We start from the raw sequence: 20,716 nt of genomic DNA, 5'->3' as shown, positions 1-20,716 counted from the left end.
TAGAAAAATAATTATTTCACGCAGTGTGGGCATCGCTGGCAAGACCTGTATTTACTGCCCATCCCTGATTTCCCGTGAAATGAGTGACTCGCTCGGCCACTTTAGAGGCTAGTTAAGAATCAACCACAGCGCTGTGTGAGCCTGGAGTCACATGTAGGCCAGACCGGGTAAGGACAACAGATTTCCTTCCCTAAAGGACACAAAATGAACCCAACGGGTTTTTAATGACAAATTGCCGATGGTTTCATGGTCACCATTACTGAATAATTACACCATTAAATAGCTGTTAATTCCAAATTTATTCATTATTAACCCAGTTACAATAAGCACTAGACCATCATACATTGTAACTTAAAAATTTACAAAAACTCGTGCACACAAAGTAAATTTTTAAGTGATTTAATGAGGGAGTCCCAAGTATGATTTTGGGTGTAATATCTCAAACGTAACCAATTTTCCTTATAAAGAACTTGTTTCCTTTCGCCATTTTAGAGTTACAGTGCTTTGTCCAGGATAAAGCATGTAGATTATGTTGGCATTACTTGCTGATTACATTTTGGTGTCGAAGGACAAATTCCTGGTACAAATGTCCAGTGTTATCCCATCCTTTATGTCCTAGATGGCCAACCTCCCCTTCCGACCCCACCAACTCCTCCCCTCCCTTACCAACTCCTTCCCCACTTCCTCTGCAGCAGCATTGAAAGAAAATAACTTAATACACAGGGCCCTGTTCTTTGCGGACAGAAAGAACATGTACACACATTGCGCCTGTTTCAGCCAAACATAGTAAGTGACAACCGTTCACCGTCTCATTCCTCAGGGTCAAGCTGCCTGGTTTAAATTTCAAACAATGCTTGGAAGTTACTGTCAGTCACCATCAACTGGCGCATTCTCCATGGCAAAGTTTCTGCCAATCAGAGTCCATTTGCTAACCAACCAGCACTCGCTTCTCATACAGTAGAAATGGTTGTTTCCCCCTCATATTGGTATCCTTGAGAAATGTCCTGATGTGTAAGACAAAAAAACTTTGGCAAAATGTATTTTTTCAGCAATTCCAAATGCTTTCATTTATGTAGCACCTTTCACAACCTCAGGATGTCCTGCAGCATTCCACAGCCAATTAAATACTTTTGAAGTGTTGGAAAGACAGCAACAGATTTGAGCACAGCAAGCACCGACAAACAGCAGTGTGATCAATGACCAGATGTTTATTTTTCAATGTTAGTTGAGGGATTGATGTTGGCCAGCGCATCGATAAGACCTTGGCTGCTCTTCTTTGTAATAAGGGCCCCCAGAGATTTTCTGTGTCTGAGAGGGCATACAGGTCCTCAGGTTACCATCTCATCCAAAAGATACTGGGCCGGATTCTCCGTCTTTGCGGCTATGTCTGGAGGAAGCGTCTGGTTCCTACGACCAAAAAGTCGGTGCCGCCCCTGAACCGATGCTACGCCTGGTGGGGGATTAGCAGCCGCGCCACGTAAAGCCCCCGGCTTTACTTGCAGATACGGATACACAATCGTTGAGGGGAGATCCAATCAAGGTCTTTAAAATGATAAAGGAGTTTGTTCGGGTAGATACAAAGGCCAAAGTATTCCGGCCCTTGCTGCTGGTGCGATCTTCCAGTCCCTCCCATGGCAACCAATCCCCCCCCCCCCCCCCCCCACCCTCTCTCTCTCTTCCCCCCCCCAACCCTTCCCTGGCGGCGGAGGGTGCGGGGCATGCAAACGCCCGTAGACATCGGCGGGACTGGAGGCTCCTCCCGCCAGCTAAGGCCGGGCTGCCTCTGCTGCCGGAGGTCGCGGCAGGTACGGGAAATCCCGTCCAAAAAAGAAACAATTTATTTTCCCGTTGGGAAATCCAGAATGAGGGACCATAGCCTTAAAATCGAACTTAGGCCATTCAGGAATGAATTCAGGAAGCAATTTATTTGTGCATGCCATGCGGCCATAGTCCGGGGTCTCCACCCAGCGGGCCCACCAACTTGGGCTGGTGTTGTGTGGAGGGGGGGGGGGGTGCATCACCCCCTCTCAGTGCTGGGAACCACAGATGACCCAGAAGGCGGAGACCAGCGAGGCGTGCGCCATGTCCCGGGCCGGCACAGCGATGATGCTTCGGAAGGCAAGTGGCCAGTTGCCTGTGAAGAGTTTGGGGATCTCAGACGGTACGAACTCCTCAGTTAGCCCAGGAATATCATCGACACAGCATGGTGGCAGACGTCCTGGTAGGATTAGCCACAAGCAGGGCAGGACAGGAATGGAGTTAAGATACAGATCGGCCTTGATATGATTGACTGGCAGAACAGGTCCACAGAGGCTGAATGGCCTTCTCCTGTTCCTATTATGATGTATTGTGTGGATTTTACTGTATCGTTTCGAAGCAGATATTGGAAGGTACATCTTGTGAGGCTCCATTGGGACAGAGCCGGCCTTGAATTGGGCGGAGACCAAAGCTCATGGTGCGGCAGATTTCCTGATCACCGGCTGTGACCGCTGGGAAGCAGATACCCCGACCTCCGTGCCCATTAGTCCACTCCACACTGTGAGGCACTGTGACCAGTGGCAGAGCGTCGCACAATTCATTATTAGGTGTCGGTTTCGCCGTTTGGACGTGTTCAGGAAACGCAGTGAAGCACCGGATATGTATCGTATACTGTGGGTTATTGTGGCCGCGCTTGTTAACCTTCCCCGGCGCCTTCCGCAAAGTGTGGTTAAGTCCAAACTTTCCTGCAATACTCCACGGCTGAGGGATTTAGGAATTTCCTCGTTCACGAGTCGCGCCGGTGCGACCACTTCAAGTTATTATTCACAGCTGGGAAAGGGTCCATCGAATGTCGGAGCCTGTGCGTGTGTTTATAGACACCCAGTTTCTTTCCATCCATAGGCCTTGTCGCCAAATTTGTATGTCAGTCTCCCATCCACGCGTTCCAGTATTCCAGTTTTGTAATAGTGCCTGAGGCGGGGGAGTTAAAAACATTACTCTTGAACTCAAATTGAATGAGTTAAATTCATTTAGTTAAATCCTAAACACCCTGAAAAGAAAAGCAAATTGCATTTATATAGCGCCTTTTCCAAACTCGACAGACGTCTCAAAACAGCTTCCTGCTAATTTTTTGAAATGCAGTCACGACTGGGAAATTATGCACAGCAGGATCCCACAGACACCTATGTGACAGTGACCAGGTAATCTGATGTCGATTGAGCCACGTTTATTGGCCGAGACATCGGGGAGATCTCCCTTACTCTTCTTCGAAATAGTGCCGACTGAGATTCCTCCTTGGAAAGAGACACAGGCAGCGGTTAAAATGCACCTTGGGTGTTCGGGTAAAAGGAATGGGATTGGTATCCATAGAATCAACCCATGGGGTCTGCACCGACCCTCTGAAAGAGCGGCCAAGGCACGCCCACTCCCACACCAAATCCCCGCAACCCCATTACCCCACCTAACCTGCACACCCTTGGACATTCAGGGCAATTAAGGGTAGTGATAATTGAGGGATCTGTATTGGTCTTAAGATTTCCAGTTATAATAATCTTTATTATTGTCACAAGTAGGCTTACATTAACACAGCAATGAAGTTATTGTGAGAATCCCCTAGTCGCCACACTCCGGCGACTGTTCGGGCACACAGAGGGAGAATTCAGAATGTCCATTCACCTCACAGCACGTCTTTCAGGACTTGTGGGAGGAAACCGGAGCGCCCGGAGGAAACCCACGCAGACACGGGGAGAACGTGCAGACTCCGCACAGACAGTGACCTCAGCCGGCAATTGAACCCAGGACCTTTCCGCTGTGAAGCAACTGTGCTAACCACTCTGCTACCTTGCCGCCCATATAGACCCTGATTAATATTCAGTTAAAAGTCAATAGAATTGGATACATGGGCGGCACGGTAGCACAGTGGGCAGCACTGCGGCCTCACAGCTCCAGGGACCCGGGTTCGATTCCTGGCTTGGGTCACTGTCTGTGCGGAGTCTGCACGTTCTTCCCATGTCTGCGTGGGTTTCCTCCGGGTGCTCCGGTTTTCTCCCACAGTCCAAAGATGTGCGTGTTAGGTGGATTGGCCATGATAAAATTGCTGCTTAGTGTCCAAAGATGTGCAGGTTAGGTGGGGTTACGGGATTAGGGCGGAGGTAGGGTGCTCTTTGAGATGGTCGGTGCAGACGTGATGGGCTGAATGGCCTCCTTCTGCACTGTAAGCATTCTGTGGATGGGGAAAGGTTGGGTATTCGCAGTCAGAGGGAGACGCAGTGATTATTTTTTTAAAATTTAAAGTACCCAATTAATTTTTTTCCAATTCAGGGGCAATTTAATGGGCCAATTCACCTACTCTGCACATCTTCGGGTGGTGTGGGGGCGAAACCCAGGCAAACACGGGGAGAATGTGGAAACTCCACACGGACAGTGACCCAGAGCCGGGATCGAACCTGGGACCTCGGCGCCGTGAGGCTGCAGGGCTAACCCACTGTGCCACCGTGCTGCCTTGAGACGCAGAGATTCTGAATATCTACCTTAGTGCCCGGCTCAGCTTCTCGTAGTTCATGCCTTCATTATTTTTCTGGGTTCCCCACAGCTGGGCAAAGATGTTGGACTTGATCACGCGAAATATTCCTGCCCGTCTGTCCTCCCATTGCAAGATGTCATGGTTCTCCATGGGATTCAGCAGCAAATCACGGGCAAACTCCCACAGGTGAACGCCTTGTCCTGTTTGTTTATGATGCAGAATAAATAATGATTAAATGGAGAGGAAGAAAATTAATCCCCAAATGAAAACCCCGCAACTTACTTCAGCAATCAGTATTTTAAAGCCAATGAAGTCTTTTCGAAGTGTAGCCGCTGTTGAAGTGTCGGAAATGTGGCAGCCAATTTGTACACAGGAAGATCCCACAAACAGCAGTGTGATGGAATACTCTCCACTTGCCGGGCTCCAACAACACTCGAAGCTCGACACCGTTCATGACAAGGCTGCTGGCTTGATTGGCACCCCGGCCACAACATTTTGCTCCCTCCACAATGTGTACCGTCTACAAGACAGCCAGTAGCAACGCTCCAAATCTCCTTCCAAACCCCCAACCGATGGGCCAAATGGCATCATCCGCTGCTTTTGTCCTTCTCTAGATGGTAGTGGTCATGGGTTTGGAAGGTGCTGCCTCAGGAACCTTGGTGAGTTACGGCAGTGCACCTTGTGAATGGTACTGTGCGTCGGTGGTGGAGGGTTAGAATGTTTGTGGAAGGAGGAGCAATCAAGCGGGGCTGCTTTGTCCTGGATGGTGTTGAGCCTCTTGAGTGTTGTTGGAGCTGCACTCATCCAGGCAAGTGGAGAGTATTCCATTACACTCCTGACTTGTGCCTTAGAACATAGAACCGTACAGCACAGAACAGGCCCTTTGGCCCTCAATGTTGTGCCGAGCCATGATCACCCTACTCAAACCCACGTATCCACCCTATACCCGTAACCCAACAACCCCCCCCTTAACCTTACTTTTATTAGGACACTACGGGCAATTTAGCATAGCCAATCCACCTAACCCGCACATCTTTGGACTGTGGGAGGAAACCGGAGCACCCGGAGGAAACCCACGCACACAGGGGGAGGACGTGCAGACTCCACACAGACAGTGACCCAGCCGGGAATCGAACCTGGGACCCTGGAGCTGTGAAGCATTTATGCTAACCACCATGCTACCCTGCTGCCCCTTGTAGTTGGTGGACAGGCTTTGAGGGGGGGGGGGGGGGTCAGGAGGTGAGTTACTCGCTGTGGGATTCCTAGCCTTTGACCTGTCTTGGTAGCCACAGTATTAATATGGCTAGTCCAGTTCAGTTTCTGATCAAAGGTAAACCTCAGGATATTGTTTGTGGGGGACTCAACAATGGTAATGCCATTTAATATCAAAGGGCTAGATCCTCTCTTGTGGGAGATGGTCATTGCCTGGCACTTGTGTGGCGCGAATGTAACTTGTCACTTGTCAGCCCAAGCCTGGATATTGTCCAGGTCTTGCTGCATTTGGACATGGACTGCTTCATTATCTGTGGATATAGCACAATCAAAGTTGACGGTGTGCAAGAAGTGTGTTCTGATGAAAATTCGTCAATCTGAAGCGTCATCAATTTTTCCTCTCCTGCTCCCTGGCCCGCTGAGTACTTGCAGCATTTTCTGTTGTTTGTTTACACAGGACTTTCAGGAGCCCAGAGACCTGGCAGGACTGGAGGAGATTACAGAGAACTGGAGAGACGAATAATCTGAAAACAAGGACCGGAATTTTAAAAAAGGTGAGTCAGTACAGGACAGGGTTGCTGCTGTCATCCTCTGTGTGGGTGGCGGGGGAGGGGGGAACTGGACAAGTACCATGACCTCACTCAAACCTGAATGCGCCATTATTAAATCCACTTACTTTGCTTGCGTTGTTTCGTCCTGTGATTCAAAGGTTTCTCCTGCAGTTTCAGATCTGCGCTGTATTTGATTCTTTTAGGAGACATCACTACCACATGGATTAAAAGAAAACAGAAATAGAGGCACTAATTAGTGATGAGTGTGGTCCGATTTATGCCGCAGGCCAGTGACGGGCAACCGAGGTCGCATATGGGGCCTTCCTTCATCTCAGTGGGCCGCAAGATTGAAATCAGGCTTGAGGGGCGGCACAGTGGTGCAGTGGTTAGCACTGCTGCCTCACGCCGCCAAGGAGTCAAAACATTTTTTAGAGTACCCAATTCATTTTTTCTAATTAAGAGCCAATTTAGCGTGGCCAATTCACCTACCCTGCACATCTTTGGGTTGTGGGGGGGCGAAACACACGCAAGCGCGGGGAGAATGTGCAAACTCCTCACAGACAGTGACCCAGAGCCGGGATCGAACCTGGGACCTCGGCATCGTGAGGCAGCAGGGCTAACCCACTGTGCCCTGTGCTGCCCTCGGGTACTCTAAATTTAAAAAAAAAACAAGTTGTACCTTATTGGACTGCATGAACATTTCTTCTGTTAGATTTTGTGGATCGGGCAATTATCTGAAGAGAAAAATATCTCAGGGCAATGGGGGGCTAGCTGAGCAGCTCTTGCAGAACACTAGCATGGAAAAGAGATGGCGGTTTAGGGGTAATGTCACTGGACTAGTATCCAGCGACCTAGAGTAATGCTCTGGGGACAAGGGTTCAAATCCCACCACAGCAACTGGTAGATTTTAAAATTTTATTAACGGATCTGGAAATGGAAGCTGGTCTCAGGAATGGCAATTATTGTCAGCTCACAAATAGGGAAGGAAATCTGCCATCCACACCTGGTATGGCCTCCAGACCCATAGCAATGTGGTTGATACAACCCCACCCATCCCCACATAGCCACTACCCCTTGTTGTTCAGTTTTGCTCCCACTGAGCACTGGCTCCTGTTTGGCTATTAACACAGTAAGAAGTCTTACAACACCAGGTTAAAGTTCAACATATTTGTTTCGCACACTAGCTTTCGGAGCACTGCTCCTTCCTCAGGTGAATGAAGAGGTATGTTCCAGAAACATATATATATAGACAAATTCAAACATGCCGGACAATGCTTAGAATGCGAGCATTAGCAGGTGATTAAATCTGTCCTGGCTTGAGACAATTCACACTCTTTAACCTGGGGTTACCCCTCTCTCTGGTTCTGTAAAGATTTAATCACCTGCTAATGCTTGCATTCTAAGCATTGTCCGGCATCTTCATTCAGCTGAGGAAGGAGCAGTGCTCCGAAAGCTAGTGTTTGAAACAAACATGTTGGAATTTAACCTGGTATTAGACTTCTTACTGTGCTCCCCCCAGTCCAACGCCGGCATCTCCACATCATGGCTATTAACACAGTCCGCTATCCTACCTTTGCCACGATTAACACACTTTAGACCATAATGGCGCCATTAACAGTCTCTTTTTCTCCCGTCCACGGCATCTTTGTCAACCCCTCCTTAACTCCGACCTGTTACTGACTTTCCATCCCGCTCCCCTCTCCAAGTATATCATTTCTATCCCTCCTCAGCTCTGTCGAAGGGTAATAATAATAATCTTTACTGGTGTCACAAGTAGGCTTCCATTAACACTGCAATGAAGTTACTGTGAAAATCCCCTCGTCGCCACATTCCGGCGCCTGTTCGGGTACACAGAGGGAGAATTCAGAATGTCCGATTCACCCAACAAGCATGTCTTTCGGGACTTGTGGGAGGAAACCGGAGCACCCGGAGGAAACCCTCGCAGACACGGGGAGAACGTGCAGACTCCGCACAGTCAGTGACCCAAACCGGGAATCGAACCTGGGACCCTGGCGCTGTGACGCAACAGCGCTAACCACTGTGCTACCGTGCCGCGACTTATGCACTTTAAACAGTAACGCTGCTTCTCTCTCCACAGATGCTGCCAGACCTGCCGGGTTAATCCAGCATTTTCTGATTTTATTTCAGATTTCCAGCATCTGCAGCATTTCACTTGTATTTGGCCAACTCCTAACCGCCTTCTGCAAGCAAGACTCTGTGTTCAAGCGCGATTAGGGATGGACAACAAATGCTGGCCCTGCCCAGTGACGCCCACGTCGCATGACAGAACAAAGAAAAGGTAAACATAATGGTCTGAATTCCGTGCTGTAGGTAAACATGCTTTGATTCTGGGTCGGAGCTTTATTTTTGGCTGTGTAAATCCCCTAATTGATGCACTTACGGAAATCAATACTGGGCAGAACTGGTTTAACAGGATGGTGCAGTTGCTCGGTATTACTGTGGTAGGTTGTCACGGTTGCCAGCAAACCTGAAAGTGAAGCAGGGAACAATGCAAGCATCACGTTACACTGTCAGCATCTTAATACCTGGAGTACAGTACGGCAATTTGGTCCACGGGGGGGCTGAACTAAAAGTAGAAAGTGCCGGAAAACACAGCAGGACGGGCAGCATCTACGGAGAGAGGAACAGAGCTAAGCTTTCGAGCCCAACACGACACCTCAGCAGAAGAGGCTTACCGGACTCGAAACGCTAACTCTGATTCTCTCTCCATTGATGCTATCAGACCTGCCGAGTTTTCCCCGCACTTCCCTTTTTAAAATTCTGGGACACAAGTTTAATAATCTTTATTAGTGTCACAAGTAGGCTTACATTAACACAACAATGAAGTTACTGTGAAAAGCCCCCAGTTGCCACACTCCGGCACCTGTTCGGGTACACAGAGGGAGAATTCAGAATGTCCGATTCACCTAACAGCACGTCTTTCGGGACTTGTGAGAGGAAACCGGAGCACCCGGAGGAAACCCACGCAGACACGGGGAGAACAGGGGTGGGAAGAGGGGAGGGAAGAGGGGAGGGGGTGAGCGGATGGGTTACAGTCCCAAACGTTCTCACAGACCAAGCCTTAGCCTTGGCTCAATAGCTTCCCTTGGCTCAGCAACGGGCAACCGGGGCTGGTGAGTGGGCCGCATGAGTCATAGAATCATAAAATTTACAGTGCAGAAGGAGGCCATTCGGCCCATCGAGTCTGCACCGGCCCTTACAACGAGCACCCTACTGAAGCTCACTTATCTACCCAATCCCCGTAACCCACTTAACATTTTTTGGACACTGAGGGCAATTTAGCATGGCCAATCCACCTAACCCGCACATCTTTGGACTGTGGGAGGAAACCGGAGCACCCGGAGGAAACCCACGCAGTGAGTTAGAGGGTACAGATTTTGAATTCTATCCCAGTTTTAGCAACATAATAATATTGTCACGAGAGGCCCTCCCTCATCTCAGCGCGCCTCGAGATTGAAATCAGAGTTTGTTCACTCACCGTGACCCCGTGAATAAGATTAAACACATTTAACACACGCTGAATATTTCATAACGAGTTGCAGAAAATGCTTCATCGTTCACATATTAATAGAACTGTCATCGACGTCAAATGGTAAAAACAAAATCAATATTTACGCTAACTTACTGCCTGCAGAGAGTGTGCATGGCTCTCACAGTTAATGTTGTGCGCAATTAGCACACATCTCACTTCATGTGCCCTTGCTTTATTATGCCTATTGCTTCAGTAATACTGGTAGGAAAAAAACCACAAGGACGGAAACCAGTGGAATCTGGCAACCCTGCTTGTGGGTAACAGGCAGGAAATTGTTTCATAATAATAATCTTTATTAGTGTCACAAGTAGGCGTACCTTAACACCGCAATGAAGTGACTGTGAAAAGCCCCTAGTCGCCACACTCCGGCGCCTGTTTGGGTACACAGAGGGAGAATTCAGAATGTCTAATTCACCTAACAAGCACGTCTTTCGGGACTTGTGGGAGGAAACCGGAGCACCCGGAGGAAACCCACGCAGACACGGGGGGAACGTGCAGACTCCGCACAGACAGTGACCCAAGCGGGAATCGAACCTGGGACCCTGGCGCTGTGAAGCAACAGTGCTAACCACTGCGCTACCGTGGCATCCTTGTGTCACATTCAGAACTCTGATCGTCTGCATGTGGCCCCTGGGGCCTCAGGTAGCTCTTCAACACTAGGCGTTTCCTCACCTCACCTCAGGGTCTGTTGTAAACCCATTGATAAGGGACTGTATTGACTATAGAGTGTCACCTGCCAAAGCAAGATGGCCACCAATTCGGTGCATCCATAGCATACCAACGATGGTACACTGCTGCGTCCAGCGCCGGCCTATCAGTACCCCTGTGCGTATGCGGCAATTACGTCGCCGCGTGCAAAAGCACACCCACACGTAACCAGATGGCATCAATGGGCTCCAACCCCCACAACCCAAAAGATGTGCAGGGCAGGTGGATTGGCCACGCTAAATTGCCCCTTAATTGGGAAAAAAAAAAATTAGGTACTCTAAATTTATAACAAAAAAACTTTGTGGAGCCTCAAGGACGGATAAAAGGGCCCGGTCGTCATTTTAAACAGAGCTCTGATGATTTGTGCGCCATCCTAGCCACTCACAGTGACATCAAGGGGTCACACACCCGAACTGCACATACAAAAGAACAAAGAAAAGTACAGCACAGGAACAGGCCCTTCGGCCCTCTAAGCCCGTGCTGACCATCCTGCCCGTCGAAACTAAAATCTTCTACCCTTCCTGGGTCCGTATCTCTCTATTCCCATCCTATTCATGTATTTGTCAACATGCCCCTTAAATGTCACTATCGTCCCTGCTTCCACCACCTCCTCCGGCAGCGAGTTCCAGGCACCCCCACCCTCTGTGTAAAAAAACTTCCCTCGTACATCTCCTCTAAACCTTGCCCCTCGCACCTTAAACCTATGCCCCCTAGTAATTGACGCCTCTACCCTGGGGAAAAGCCTCTGACTATCCAATGCACAGATTTGGTGGCAAACACAGCCATAACCTTTCAGGTTGTGAATACTGTTGCCTTTACAGTAGCTATCACTGTGATTAGTCAACAATTCCATTATCGGCGTATCATGTGACCTCCAGGATTGTAGAAAGCTAACCAGGAGGACCTTACCATTTAGGAGCTCCTGTGTTGCTGTGCCTACCTGTGAAGGTGTTGTGTTCTGTGGCAAAATGGGAATCCATCATCTGCAGCGAATCTCTCTCCCTTGCAGGATGAAAGGGTGTGGGAATGAATGGAAAGATGAATTCTGCGTCGCCACCTCCATGGAAAATGTCAGGTCGGTCGGACACCATAGGTTTGGATAGCAGGGTGAATGCTGTGGAGAAGACATTGCAGATGCAGTGGGACATCATTGTTTTACCCTCTACATTTCCTCTCTTTCTCAAGGTACTGGCTTATGTTGGGCTATGATTTCCAAGGGTCATTGATATCTCTCCCAGTTGGCCACCCTTCAAGTTTTGGTCGACATCACTAGGCCAATTCTGGTGCCTCAAGTATCTCCAAGGCTAACTAACCAGGAATCTAACATATAAATAACATATAAATAAAGTTATGGCTGGGTCACTGTCTGTGCGGAGTCTGCACGTCCTCCCCGTGTGTGCGTGGGTTTCCTCCGGGTGCTCCGGTTTCCTCCCACAGTCCAAAGATGTGCGGGTTAGGTGGATTGGCCATGCTAAATTGCCCTTAGTGTCCTAAAAAAAAGTAAGGTTAAGGGGGGGGGGGTGTTGTTGGGTTGCGGGTATAGGGTGGATACGTGGGTTTGAGTAGGGTGATCATGGCTCGGCACAACATCGAGGGCCGAAGGGCCTGTTCTGTGCTGTACTGTTCTATGTTCTATGGTATCCATGGTCAGTATGGTGCCTTTACCACAAGTTCATTCAGGTAGCATAACACAAAGTATTTATAACACATAAACAGGCCATTTGGTCTATCCTGGTGTTTATATTCCACGTGAGTTTCCTTCTATCTCACTGCAATTAGCCCCATCAATACACCCTTGTTTATCCAAGACCAAGCCAGTTGGTGATGTCTGACACCAGACACTAATACTTTCCTTGATAAAAGATTTATTTATAGAATAATAATAATCTGTTGATTGTCACAAGTAGGCTTACATTAACACTGCAGTGAAGTTACTGTGAAAATCCCCTCGTCGCCACACTCCGGCGCCTGTTCGGGTACACGGAGGGAGAATTCAGAATGGCCAATCCACCTAACGGGACTTGTGTGAGGATATCGGAGCGCCCGGAGGGAACCCACGCAGACACGGCGAGAAGTTCAGACAGTGACCCAAGCCAGGAATCGAACCTTTGTCCTTGGCGCTGTGAAGCAACAGTGCGAACCACTGTGCTAGCCCTCTTGAGTATTGATTTAACGAATTAACCAATTAAAAAAAAAGTCAATTAAACCAATTAATAGCCGGCGAAAGGACGCTGCAGCAACAACAGAATTTTAAAGGAACCGTACTTAATTCAATGAAAATGTCACTTTGGGGGCTAATGATGCACTGTAGCCCCTGCAGTGTCCACCAGTCATGGAAGGCCTCAAGTATACTAGTGGACACCACGTGCTCCCTCTCCTGGGATGCCTGGCCATGAACATATCTTTCTTTACTCAGAGAGTAGTAAGGGCATGGAATGCCCTGCCTGCAACAGTAGTGGACTCGCCAACACTAAACGCATTCAAATGGTCATTGGATAGGCATATGGACAATAAGGGAATAGTGTCGATGGGCTTTAGAGGGGTTTCACAGGTCGGCGCAACATCGAGGGCCAAAGGGCCTGTACTGCGCTGTAATGTTCTATGTTCTATGTTCTATATCTGTGGAAGAGGGTCAGGCCGGTCACTCTCTTGACAGTCCGCTGCTGGACCCGTTAATGGCCACCCTGGCCATTCCCAGGAGCAGGCTGACAAGGAGGTCCTCCTCCCTTCCCACTCCTTCCGCGCTGGGCAGTGTCTCTTTGTACTCTTTTTATGAGTACCGATTTAACAAATTCACCAATTTACTGATGACCACCCGATATTTATGGACAATTAGTTCTGGTCTCACCTGCAAGTGGGAACACCTTCTTATGTTGGACTTACGATAGACTTAGCCATCAGAGCCTTTCATGATCTTAAAAAGGCTGCTTCCCGGCCACCACGTCAATCCCTGGGATAAGTCTGTTCAGTTTTTCATCAAAGCTATTTTGAAGGGGCAATCGAGTGTCAGGAGGAGGCAGTTCTCTAGCGTGTCAGAAAGTAGGGGGCAAACTTCCCAAGCAAAAAATGTTGTGGGTTTTGAATGTAAACTCATGTACAGTACACCGGAAGAAAGGTAAAAGCAAATGACTGCGGACGCTGGAATCTGAAACAGAATATACTGGGCAATCTCAGCAGTGCGGACAGCATCTGTGGGGAGAGAAGGGAGCTGACGTTTCGAGTCTGGATGACTCTTTGTCACGCTGGAAGAAAGGCATTGTTTTGGAGGTGAATTACTGACTGAGAGCATTAATTTTGTTCCACTTTGCTGGTGACACACTTGCACATTTTATTAAAGTCAATCATATTTTGCAAACCCAAGCTGCAACACCCTGTAAATTAAAAAAAACACCATCATAACTCGCGGCCTTCTCCAGGCTGTGATCTGATCGTGTTATTTTCTCTGTCCCAGTGGGCGCTGGGCAACTTGTTCTGAACTCGGCTTACCTTTCCGTAAGCAAGTGAAAAGTAGGCATTTGCATTTCTGTCTAAGCAATGAATTTACAACCGATTAACGGCATCAAATCTGCCTGACGTGGGGCAGCACGGTGGCGCAGTGGGCTAGCACTGCAGCCTCACGGCGCTGAGGTCCCAGGTTCCATCCCGGCTCTGGGTCACTGTCCGTGTGGAGTTTGCACATTCTCCCCGCGTTTGCTTGGGTTTCGCCCCCCACAACCCACAGATGTGCAGGGTAGGTGGATTGGCCACGTTAAATTGCCCCTTCATTGGAAAAATGAATTGGGTACTCTAAATGTATAGAAACAAAAGTCTGCCTGACGTGACGGTGATTGGTTTTACAAAGGACAGCGCTGTTATTTTCTCGATCATTCACGGCTGGCCCCCAAAAGCAGACCAGGGAGGATGTGGTGGGGATGCAAGTTCAAACCCCACCATGGCAGCTGACAGAAATATAAATGACAGATTATTTGCTAAAAATTTGGAATTGAAGGCCGGCCTCGTCAACAGCGACCCGAATCCATCACCAATTGTTGGAGAGACACATCCTGGCTTCACCGATTCCCTTTAGGGAAGGAAATCTGGGCAGCACGGTGGCACAGTGGATAGCATTGCTGCCTACGGCGCTGAGGACCCGGGTTCGAATCCCGGCCCTGGGTCACTGTCCGTGTGGAGTTTGCACATTCTCCCCGTGTCTGCGTGGGTTTCGCCCCCACAACCCAAAAAGATGTGCAGGGTTAGGTGGATTGGCCACGCTAAATTGCCCCTTAATTGGAAAAAATAATTGGGTACTCTAAATTTAAAGAAAAAAGGGAAGGAAATCTGCCATCCTTGTGAGCTCAGGCCTACACATGGCTCTAGGCCCACAGGAATGTGGCTGATTGAAAAATGGCCGAGCAGTTCACTCTGTGGCGGCGATTCCGGATGAGCAACAAATGCTGATGCTAACACCCCGTTAAAAAAAGTCACCCAATTATTTAATTCAAGTTAAAGATTTCATTGACGTTCTCAGAACAAGCCACAATCGTTGACTTCAAGGATTTATTTAAAGCTCCTAAATTGCTTCACAATCAGTCACTACTTTTTAAATAACAACTAGAAATGTTTATCTCCACAGATGCTGCCTGACCTGCTGAGTGTTTACAGCATTTTTGTATTTTTGTTTCAAATTTCCAGTATCTGCAGTTTCTCGCTTTCACACAAGTATTTTTGAAGGGTAAACACAGTTGGTATTCAGGAGAGTGTGTCTAGCAATTTGGACAGAGCAAGCTCTAACACACAGCAATGAGATATATTACCAGATAATCTGTTTTTAAGTGGCGATGGTTGAGGGATAACATATTGACCAGTGCACCACGGAGAAATCCCCTTCTTCTATTTCAAAATAGTAGACACATTATTGTCACATGTAGGCTTACATTAACACTGCAATGAAGTTACTGTGAAAATCCCCTAGTCGCCACACTCCGACGCCCGTTCGGGTACACAGAGGAGAATTCAGAATATCCAATTCACCTAACAAGCACGTCTTTTGGGACTTGTGGGAGGAAACCGGAGCGCCCGGAGGAAGCCCACACAGACATGCGGTGAACGTGCAGACTCCGCACAGACAGTGACCCGTGAATCGAACCCGGGACATTGGCGCCATGAAGCAACAGTGTTAACCACTGTGCTACCGTGCCGCCCCCGGTACCTGAGAGTGCCTTGCTACCGGAGAGGGCAGCCAGACTTCGATGGCACCTTAGAGAGTGAAGCACTCCCTCAGTTCTGGAATGTCAGCCACAATCCCATCTGCAAGTGGGGCTTGAACCTACAACAGCCTAACCTAAAGGTGAGAGGGTCACCAACTGGGCCACTAAACATCAGAACTCTCTGCGAATGGTTGTTTGACCGACAGAAACAGCTAAAAGAAATGCCAGTTGGTTTACCTGTTCTGTTGGCTGTGTCGTTAAAATCATCCAGCGTGCAATGGATGGGAATCGCCGAGGGTTGTTGGGAATACATTTCACCTTCTCGCGTGTCCCAGTCAAGTAAAACGTAGCAGATCCCGTAAGGCCAGGGAAAACAACCGTCAGGCTTCAAATCTCACCGCCAGAGAAAAGCTGCTGGACGACGTGACCCGACCTCCGGAATATCCTTCCCACACGGGGAGCCAGGATGGATTGTGAGTGTGCAAATGCGACTCCCTGTGGGTGTCAGCTTGAGAAGGTGAGAGAAGAAAAATAATGCGTACGCTTCAGGCATTAGCAGATTGTTTTGCTGTAAGGCTGAGGTTTTTATGGACTGGTGCCAACTTACCTGTGCTAAGAACGGGTTTAACATCCCTCTCATACTTGTGGTGGCAACATGATGCCAACAGTTGGCGTCCAATCTGATGTGGGTCACTCGGGGAAGGCTGTTAGCAATGAATGCCCTCCGTCAGGGAAGAAACTTTGCAACGGCAAAATATGTATTTATTTATTTAGATTGTTTTCTGCCTTTCTTTGGCTTTGAGTGGGTGATGGCAGTGCTTCTTGAGGCTGACTGCACGTCCCCACAAAAAGACATCTTGATTGGGTTCCCAAAACAAACACGGAACAAGAAATTCATTCAGTCCATCACACCGACACCTTCCTCATACCACGCATAATCGACTCTATAATTCACTCAACCATTTATCTCCCAGGCGGAAATTTATACAAGAGCAGTACCTGACTACGAAAGAAAGAATGAAGTCAAACAACAGGCTTTTCTCTCTCTCCCCTAATCCTTGGCGAAGGTGGAACTGGGGGTGGTTACAGGGATGTTTAACGACACTGATTCTGAGGAGAGGTTGGAGAAGAAAGTGAGCATTTCTTAAAGCCGGGGGTCAACAGACAGTATGGAGGGAAAGTCCACATGGGTTGGGGCTTACCTGGTGGATCGAATGGTCTTTCTTTGCTTTGCACTTTCTTGCTTTCTTAACTTCACTGTTTTCTCCCCAGTCTCTTGTCCACCACGATGAACATGATTCCCACCAGAAAACACGGGCGCAATTCTCCGCTCTCACGAAAATTCGGAGAATAGCGGGCGGCGTAAATTTTTACGGACACGCTGGTCCGACGCCCTCCCGCTATTCTCCCCCCCCCCCACGCTCGCCTCCCGACACGAATCGCTGCCCGCCTTTTTTTACGGCGAGCAGCGATTCTCTCCTGGCCGATGGGCCGATTTTCAAGGCCTTTACGGCCGTTTTTACAAGCGTAAACACACCTGCTCTGACTGTTCGTAAAAAACGGCCGTAAAGTCCCGTTCTCGGGAACCATGGCAGCCGATTGGCACGGCAGTACCACGGCCGTGCCAAGGGTGGCATGGGCCCACGATCGGGCAGCGGGTACTTACCCCGCGCACTCTTTCTCCCTCCGCCGCCCCGATGGATCCATCCGCGGGGCTTCTGCGGGGCATAACGGCCCGCGCATGCGCGGGTTTCACGCACAAGCGCGATGACGTCATCCGCGCATACGCGGGTTGGAGTCGTCCAATCCGCGCCTGCGTCATCTGACCCGTCAGCCGTCTCTAACTCTGGCCAGCGGGCTTAACGAAATTCGTTAAGCCCGCGATGCCGGAGTTCACAGTCGTGGGATACTAGCCCCGACCGGGGAGCTGAATCGGTTCCCGGTCGGGGGGGCGGGGGCTGGCGTCAAACGCGCCCGTTTTTGACGCCAGCTTCCCGGGTTTTCGTAACTCGGGAGAATCGCGCCCACCTTTCTGTCACTTGGGTCGTCTCTGCCGGTTCCTTTGAAGGAATAAAACATCACAGTGACAATGTCGTCTGGTGAGTTCTGTTCCACGCCCACTGTGAGGATGGGGTAGGGGGAGCTCTTTATTCCGCCAGCCTCGTCTGACACTTGGCTAATTTATCCTCGTCCCTCAGGTCTGTGCTCACACAAAAATCGTGGCGGTTTTCCGCTGCTTCGTCAGCGGCGTCAATACGTTCTACTCTGTACATACAGTAAACATCGTTTGCATACCATTAGCTGGCCTGACCCGGAATTCTCTGGGGCCTTCACGATGCTCCGCCTCCATGGGGCGAATTCCGGATGGCGAGGTTCCCTTGAGCTTTTAAAAATCGTGAAATAGGCGCCGCGGTTGCTGAGGGCGAGAGTGGATAAGGAAAGATCCAACATCGCCATAGTTTGCTGACAGTTCTGACTGGGGGCAGTTCTGCCAGGGCCGGGGAGAGTAGCGGGGTGGGGGGGGGGGGGGGAGCTGGCCAGTAGGTGGGCTATGGGGTCAGGGTGGACGGGCAGGGACGACCATTGGCAAGGCAGCCATGCGCTGCGCACGCCTCTGACTGCCCCCTCTGAACTTAGGGCCATAGGTCGTACGGGTGTCCCCCCAGGCCACCACCCCTAGGTGCCCTCTGGCAGCCAGTGGGATGGGCGTGCTTCAGCGCAAACCAGTGCCATCTTGGGATAAGTGTATGTGGGGAGCGAAGTGTGTATCTGCGGCTGCAGCTTGTCAGCCTCCCGAGTGTCAATCACGGACCCGGCGAATCCTGCACCTTTTCTCATTGGAATCGACTGTGTTCCACGTGGTTTTGCTGTCGTGGAAGTCAGCAAATCCTGTCCCGGTGTCAACACTTAGTCTCAGGAACGGAGGATTCCGCCGATTGTCTTTAGTTTCCTTTGGCGTTTTCGCAAAGGAATTGATCGTCTCTCCATCAGGTTGTGGGGGCATGGGGGGGTGGGGGCGCAGGTGGGCGTGTGAAGCAAGATTGGCTGGACAACACACAGATGCCGCGGTAATGAATGACGGCACATAACAACAAGAGCCTGTACTTATCCTGTGTGCCCGCTGTGGCTCAGTTGGCAGCCCTCTCACCTCAGATTCACAAAGTTCTGGGTTCAAGTCGTACCTTAGGCCTTGAGTACGAGGTTGACACTGAGAGAGTGCTGCCCTGTTGGAGATGTTGTCTTTTGGATAAGCCGTTGTCCCATCTGCCCGCTCCGCTGGATGCAAAAGATCCAATGGCATGGGGTTTCAAAGAAGAACAGTGGAGTTATTCTGGGTGTCCTGGCCAATACAATCAGTCGGTGCTGACTTGATGGGCCGAATGGCCTCCTTCTGTAGGGATTCTACAATCATATGAACATCACATAAACAGAATATCTGTTCGTCATCATTACCTATTTGTGGATGTTTGCTATATGGGGTGACAGTGGCGTAGTTATAGCATACAAGGCTATAGAAGTTTGGGTGGGACCACATCTGGAATACTGTGTGCATTTTTGGTGTTTCTGTAGTTAAGCCAGGATATTCTTATATTGGAGACAATACAATGACAGTTGACTACACTGGTCCCTGGGATGAATGGGTTGTCCTATGATAAAAGGCGAAAGTGACGCAAGATGCTATTTTTCAGTATTTTGGGGGTTTATTGGGTTGTGTTGTGAAGCAGGCTTGTGTTTGTGTGTGTGCATTTAATTAGTCTGAATAATAATCTTTATTCGTATCACAAGTAGGCTTACATTAATACTGCAATGAAGTTACTGTGAAAAACAGTTGGGTTGCAAGATTTATGACATCAAAGGGGTGTAGGTGAGAATGACAGGCACCTGAAGTAAACGAGGCCAAATTGAATTTTCTGCAAGAGTAACTACACCATGGGCAGAAATTTGCATTTGGAGATAAAGAAGGTTTGTTGTGTTCAGCTGTTAAATTTCAAAGGGAAGTAAACAGGGGGTTTACAACTTGGAAAGGGTCGTAAATAACAAGGCAAGGCTATTACCCAAAGGTATGGGCGGCAGAGAGAACATGAACGTTTTTTATATTCTGAGAAAGGTGGGTTTCAAACAGGGACGAGGACAATGGAATAAAGATGAGAAAGGAAAAAGCGACCTAAGAGATGTGTACGGAGTGGCAACTGACGGAGCAAATTTAAAAGCATTTATAGTTCCCAATTATTGTTTTCCCAATTAAGGGGCAATTTAGCATGGCCAATTCACCTATCCTGCACATCTTTTTGGGTTGTGGGGGTGAGACCCACGCAGACGCCACACGGATAGTGACCCAGGGCCGGGATCGAATCCGGGTCCTCAGCGCCGTGAGTGGTAACCACTGCGCCACCGTGACACCCTGGAGAAAATCTTTTTAATGCTCCGGTGATTTATCTCCAGGCTTGCACAGCGCCACAGAGATTGACCTTCAACCCTGGAGACTCCAGGCGAGCGCTTGACGGTTGGCAACCCCGACGGAGAGGGCGAAATCAAGGACAGAATGGATAAACAGCGGTCTGTCAGCATCTGATGCAGAGGGAAGCAGAGCGGACGTTTCAAGTCCGACCCGACTCTCCTTCGGAACGGAGGAGAGGCAGCAGCCTCGGAAAAGGCGGGGGTGGGGTGAGGGAAGCTCTGGGATGGATCTGAGAGCGGGGGGGGGGAGATTAAATTACAAAGGCGATCACGGGATGAGGAAAAAGGGCGGCAGCGGTAATAGTGAGGGGAAACCAGGCAAGCGTCGGTGCGGAGTAGGTAATAATAATAACCTTTTATTGTCACAAGTATGAAGTTACTGTGAGAAGCCCCTAGTCGCCACATTCTGGCGCCTGTTCGGGGAGGCTGGTACGGGAATTGAACCCGCGCTGCTGGCCTTGTTCTGCATCACAAACCAGCTGTCTAGCCCACCAGCCCTAAACCAGTGTCAATAGCAGAGTGACGGCCGGCGCTGTCTGAAAGCAAG

General features: G+C 49.4%; 1 protein-coding gene across 2 annotated transcripts; it reads right to left on the bottom strand.

Moving 5' to 3' along the window:
* Nucleotides 1-1,695: 1,695 nt before the first annotated feature.
* Nucleotides 1,696-16,437, bottom strand: LOC119956647 (ETS-related transcription factor Elf-2-like). 2 transcript variants are annotated; one of them, XM_038783990.1, is made up of 7 exons: nucleotides 16,319-16,437; nucleotides 15,949-16,219; nucleotides 11,466-11,639; nucleotides 8,666-8,752; nucleotides 6,390-6,476; nucleotides 4,509-4,701; nucleotides 1,696-2,949 (listed from the first exon to the last, which is right to left on the bottom strand). In XM_038783990.1, the coding sequence occupies exons 2-7, from the start codon at nucleotides 16,022-16,024 to the stop codon at nucleotides 2,850-2,852; spliced, it is 717 nt and encodes a 238-aa protein (XP_038639918.1). In that variant the 5' UTR covers nucleotides 16,025-16,219; nucleotides 16,319-16,437; the 3' UTR covers nucleotides 1,696-2,849. The 2 variants fall into 2 exon arrangements, with proteins under 2 accessions (XP_038639918.1, XP_038639917.1); XM_038783989.1 differs by lacking the exon at nucleotides 16,319-16,437 and having other exon boundaries at nucleotides 15,949-16,254.
* Between the last annotated feature and the right edge of the window lie 4,279 nt (nucleotides 16,438-20,716).

This window comes from Scyliorhinus canicula, chromosome 23 (assembly GCF_902713615.1).
Source record: "Scyliorhinus canicula chromosome 23, sScyCan1.1, whole genome shotgun sequence".
Classification (NCBI taxonomy): Eukaryota; Metazoa; Chordata; class Chondrichthyes; order Carcharhiniformes; family Scyliorhinidae; genus Scyliorhinus; species Scyliorhinus canicula.
This window is presented reverse-complemented; position numbering and strand designations above follow the sequence as displayed.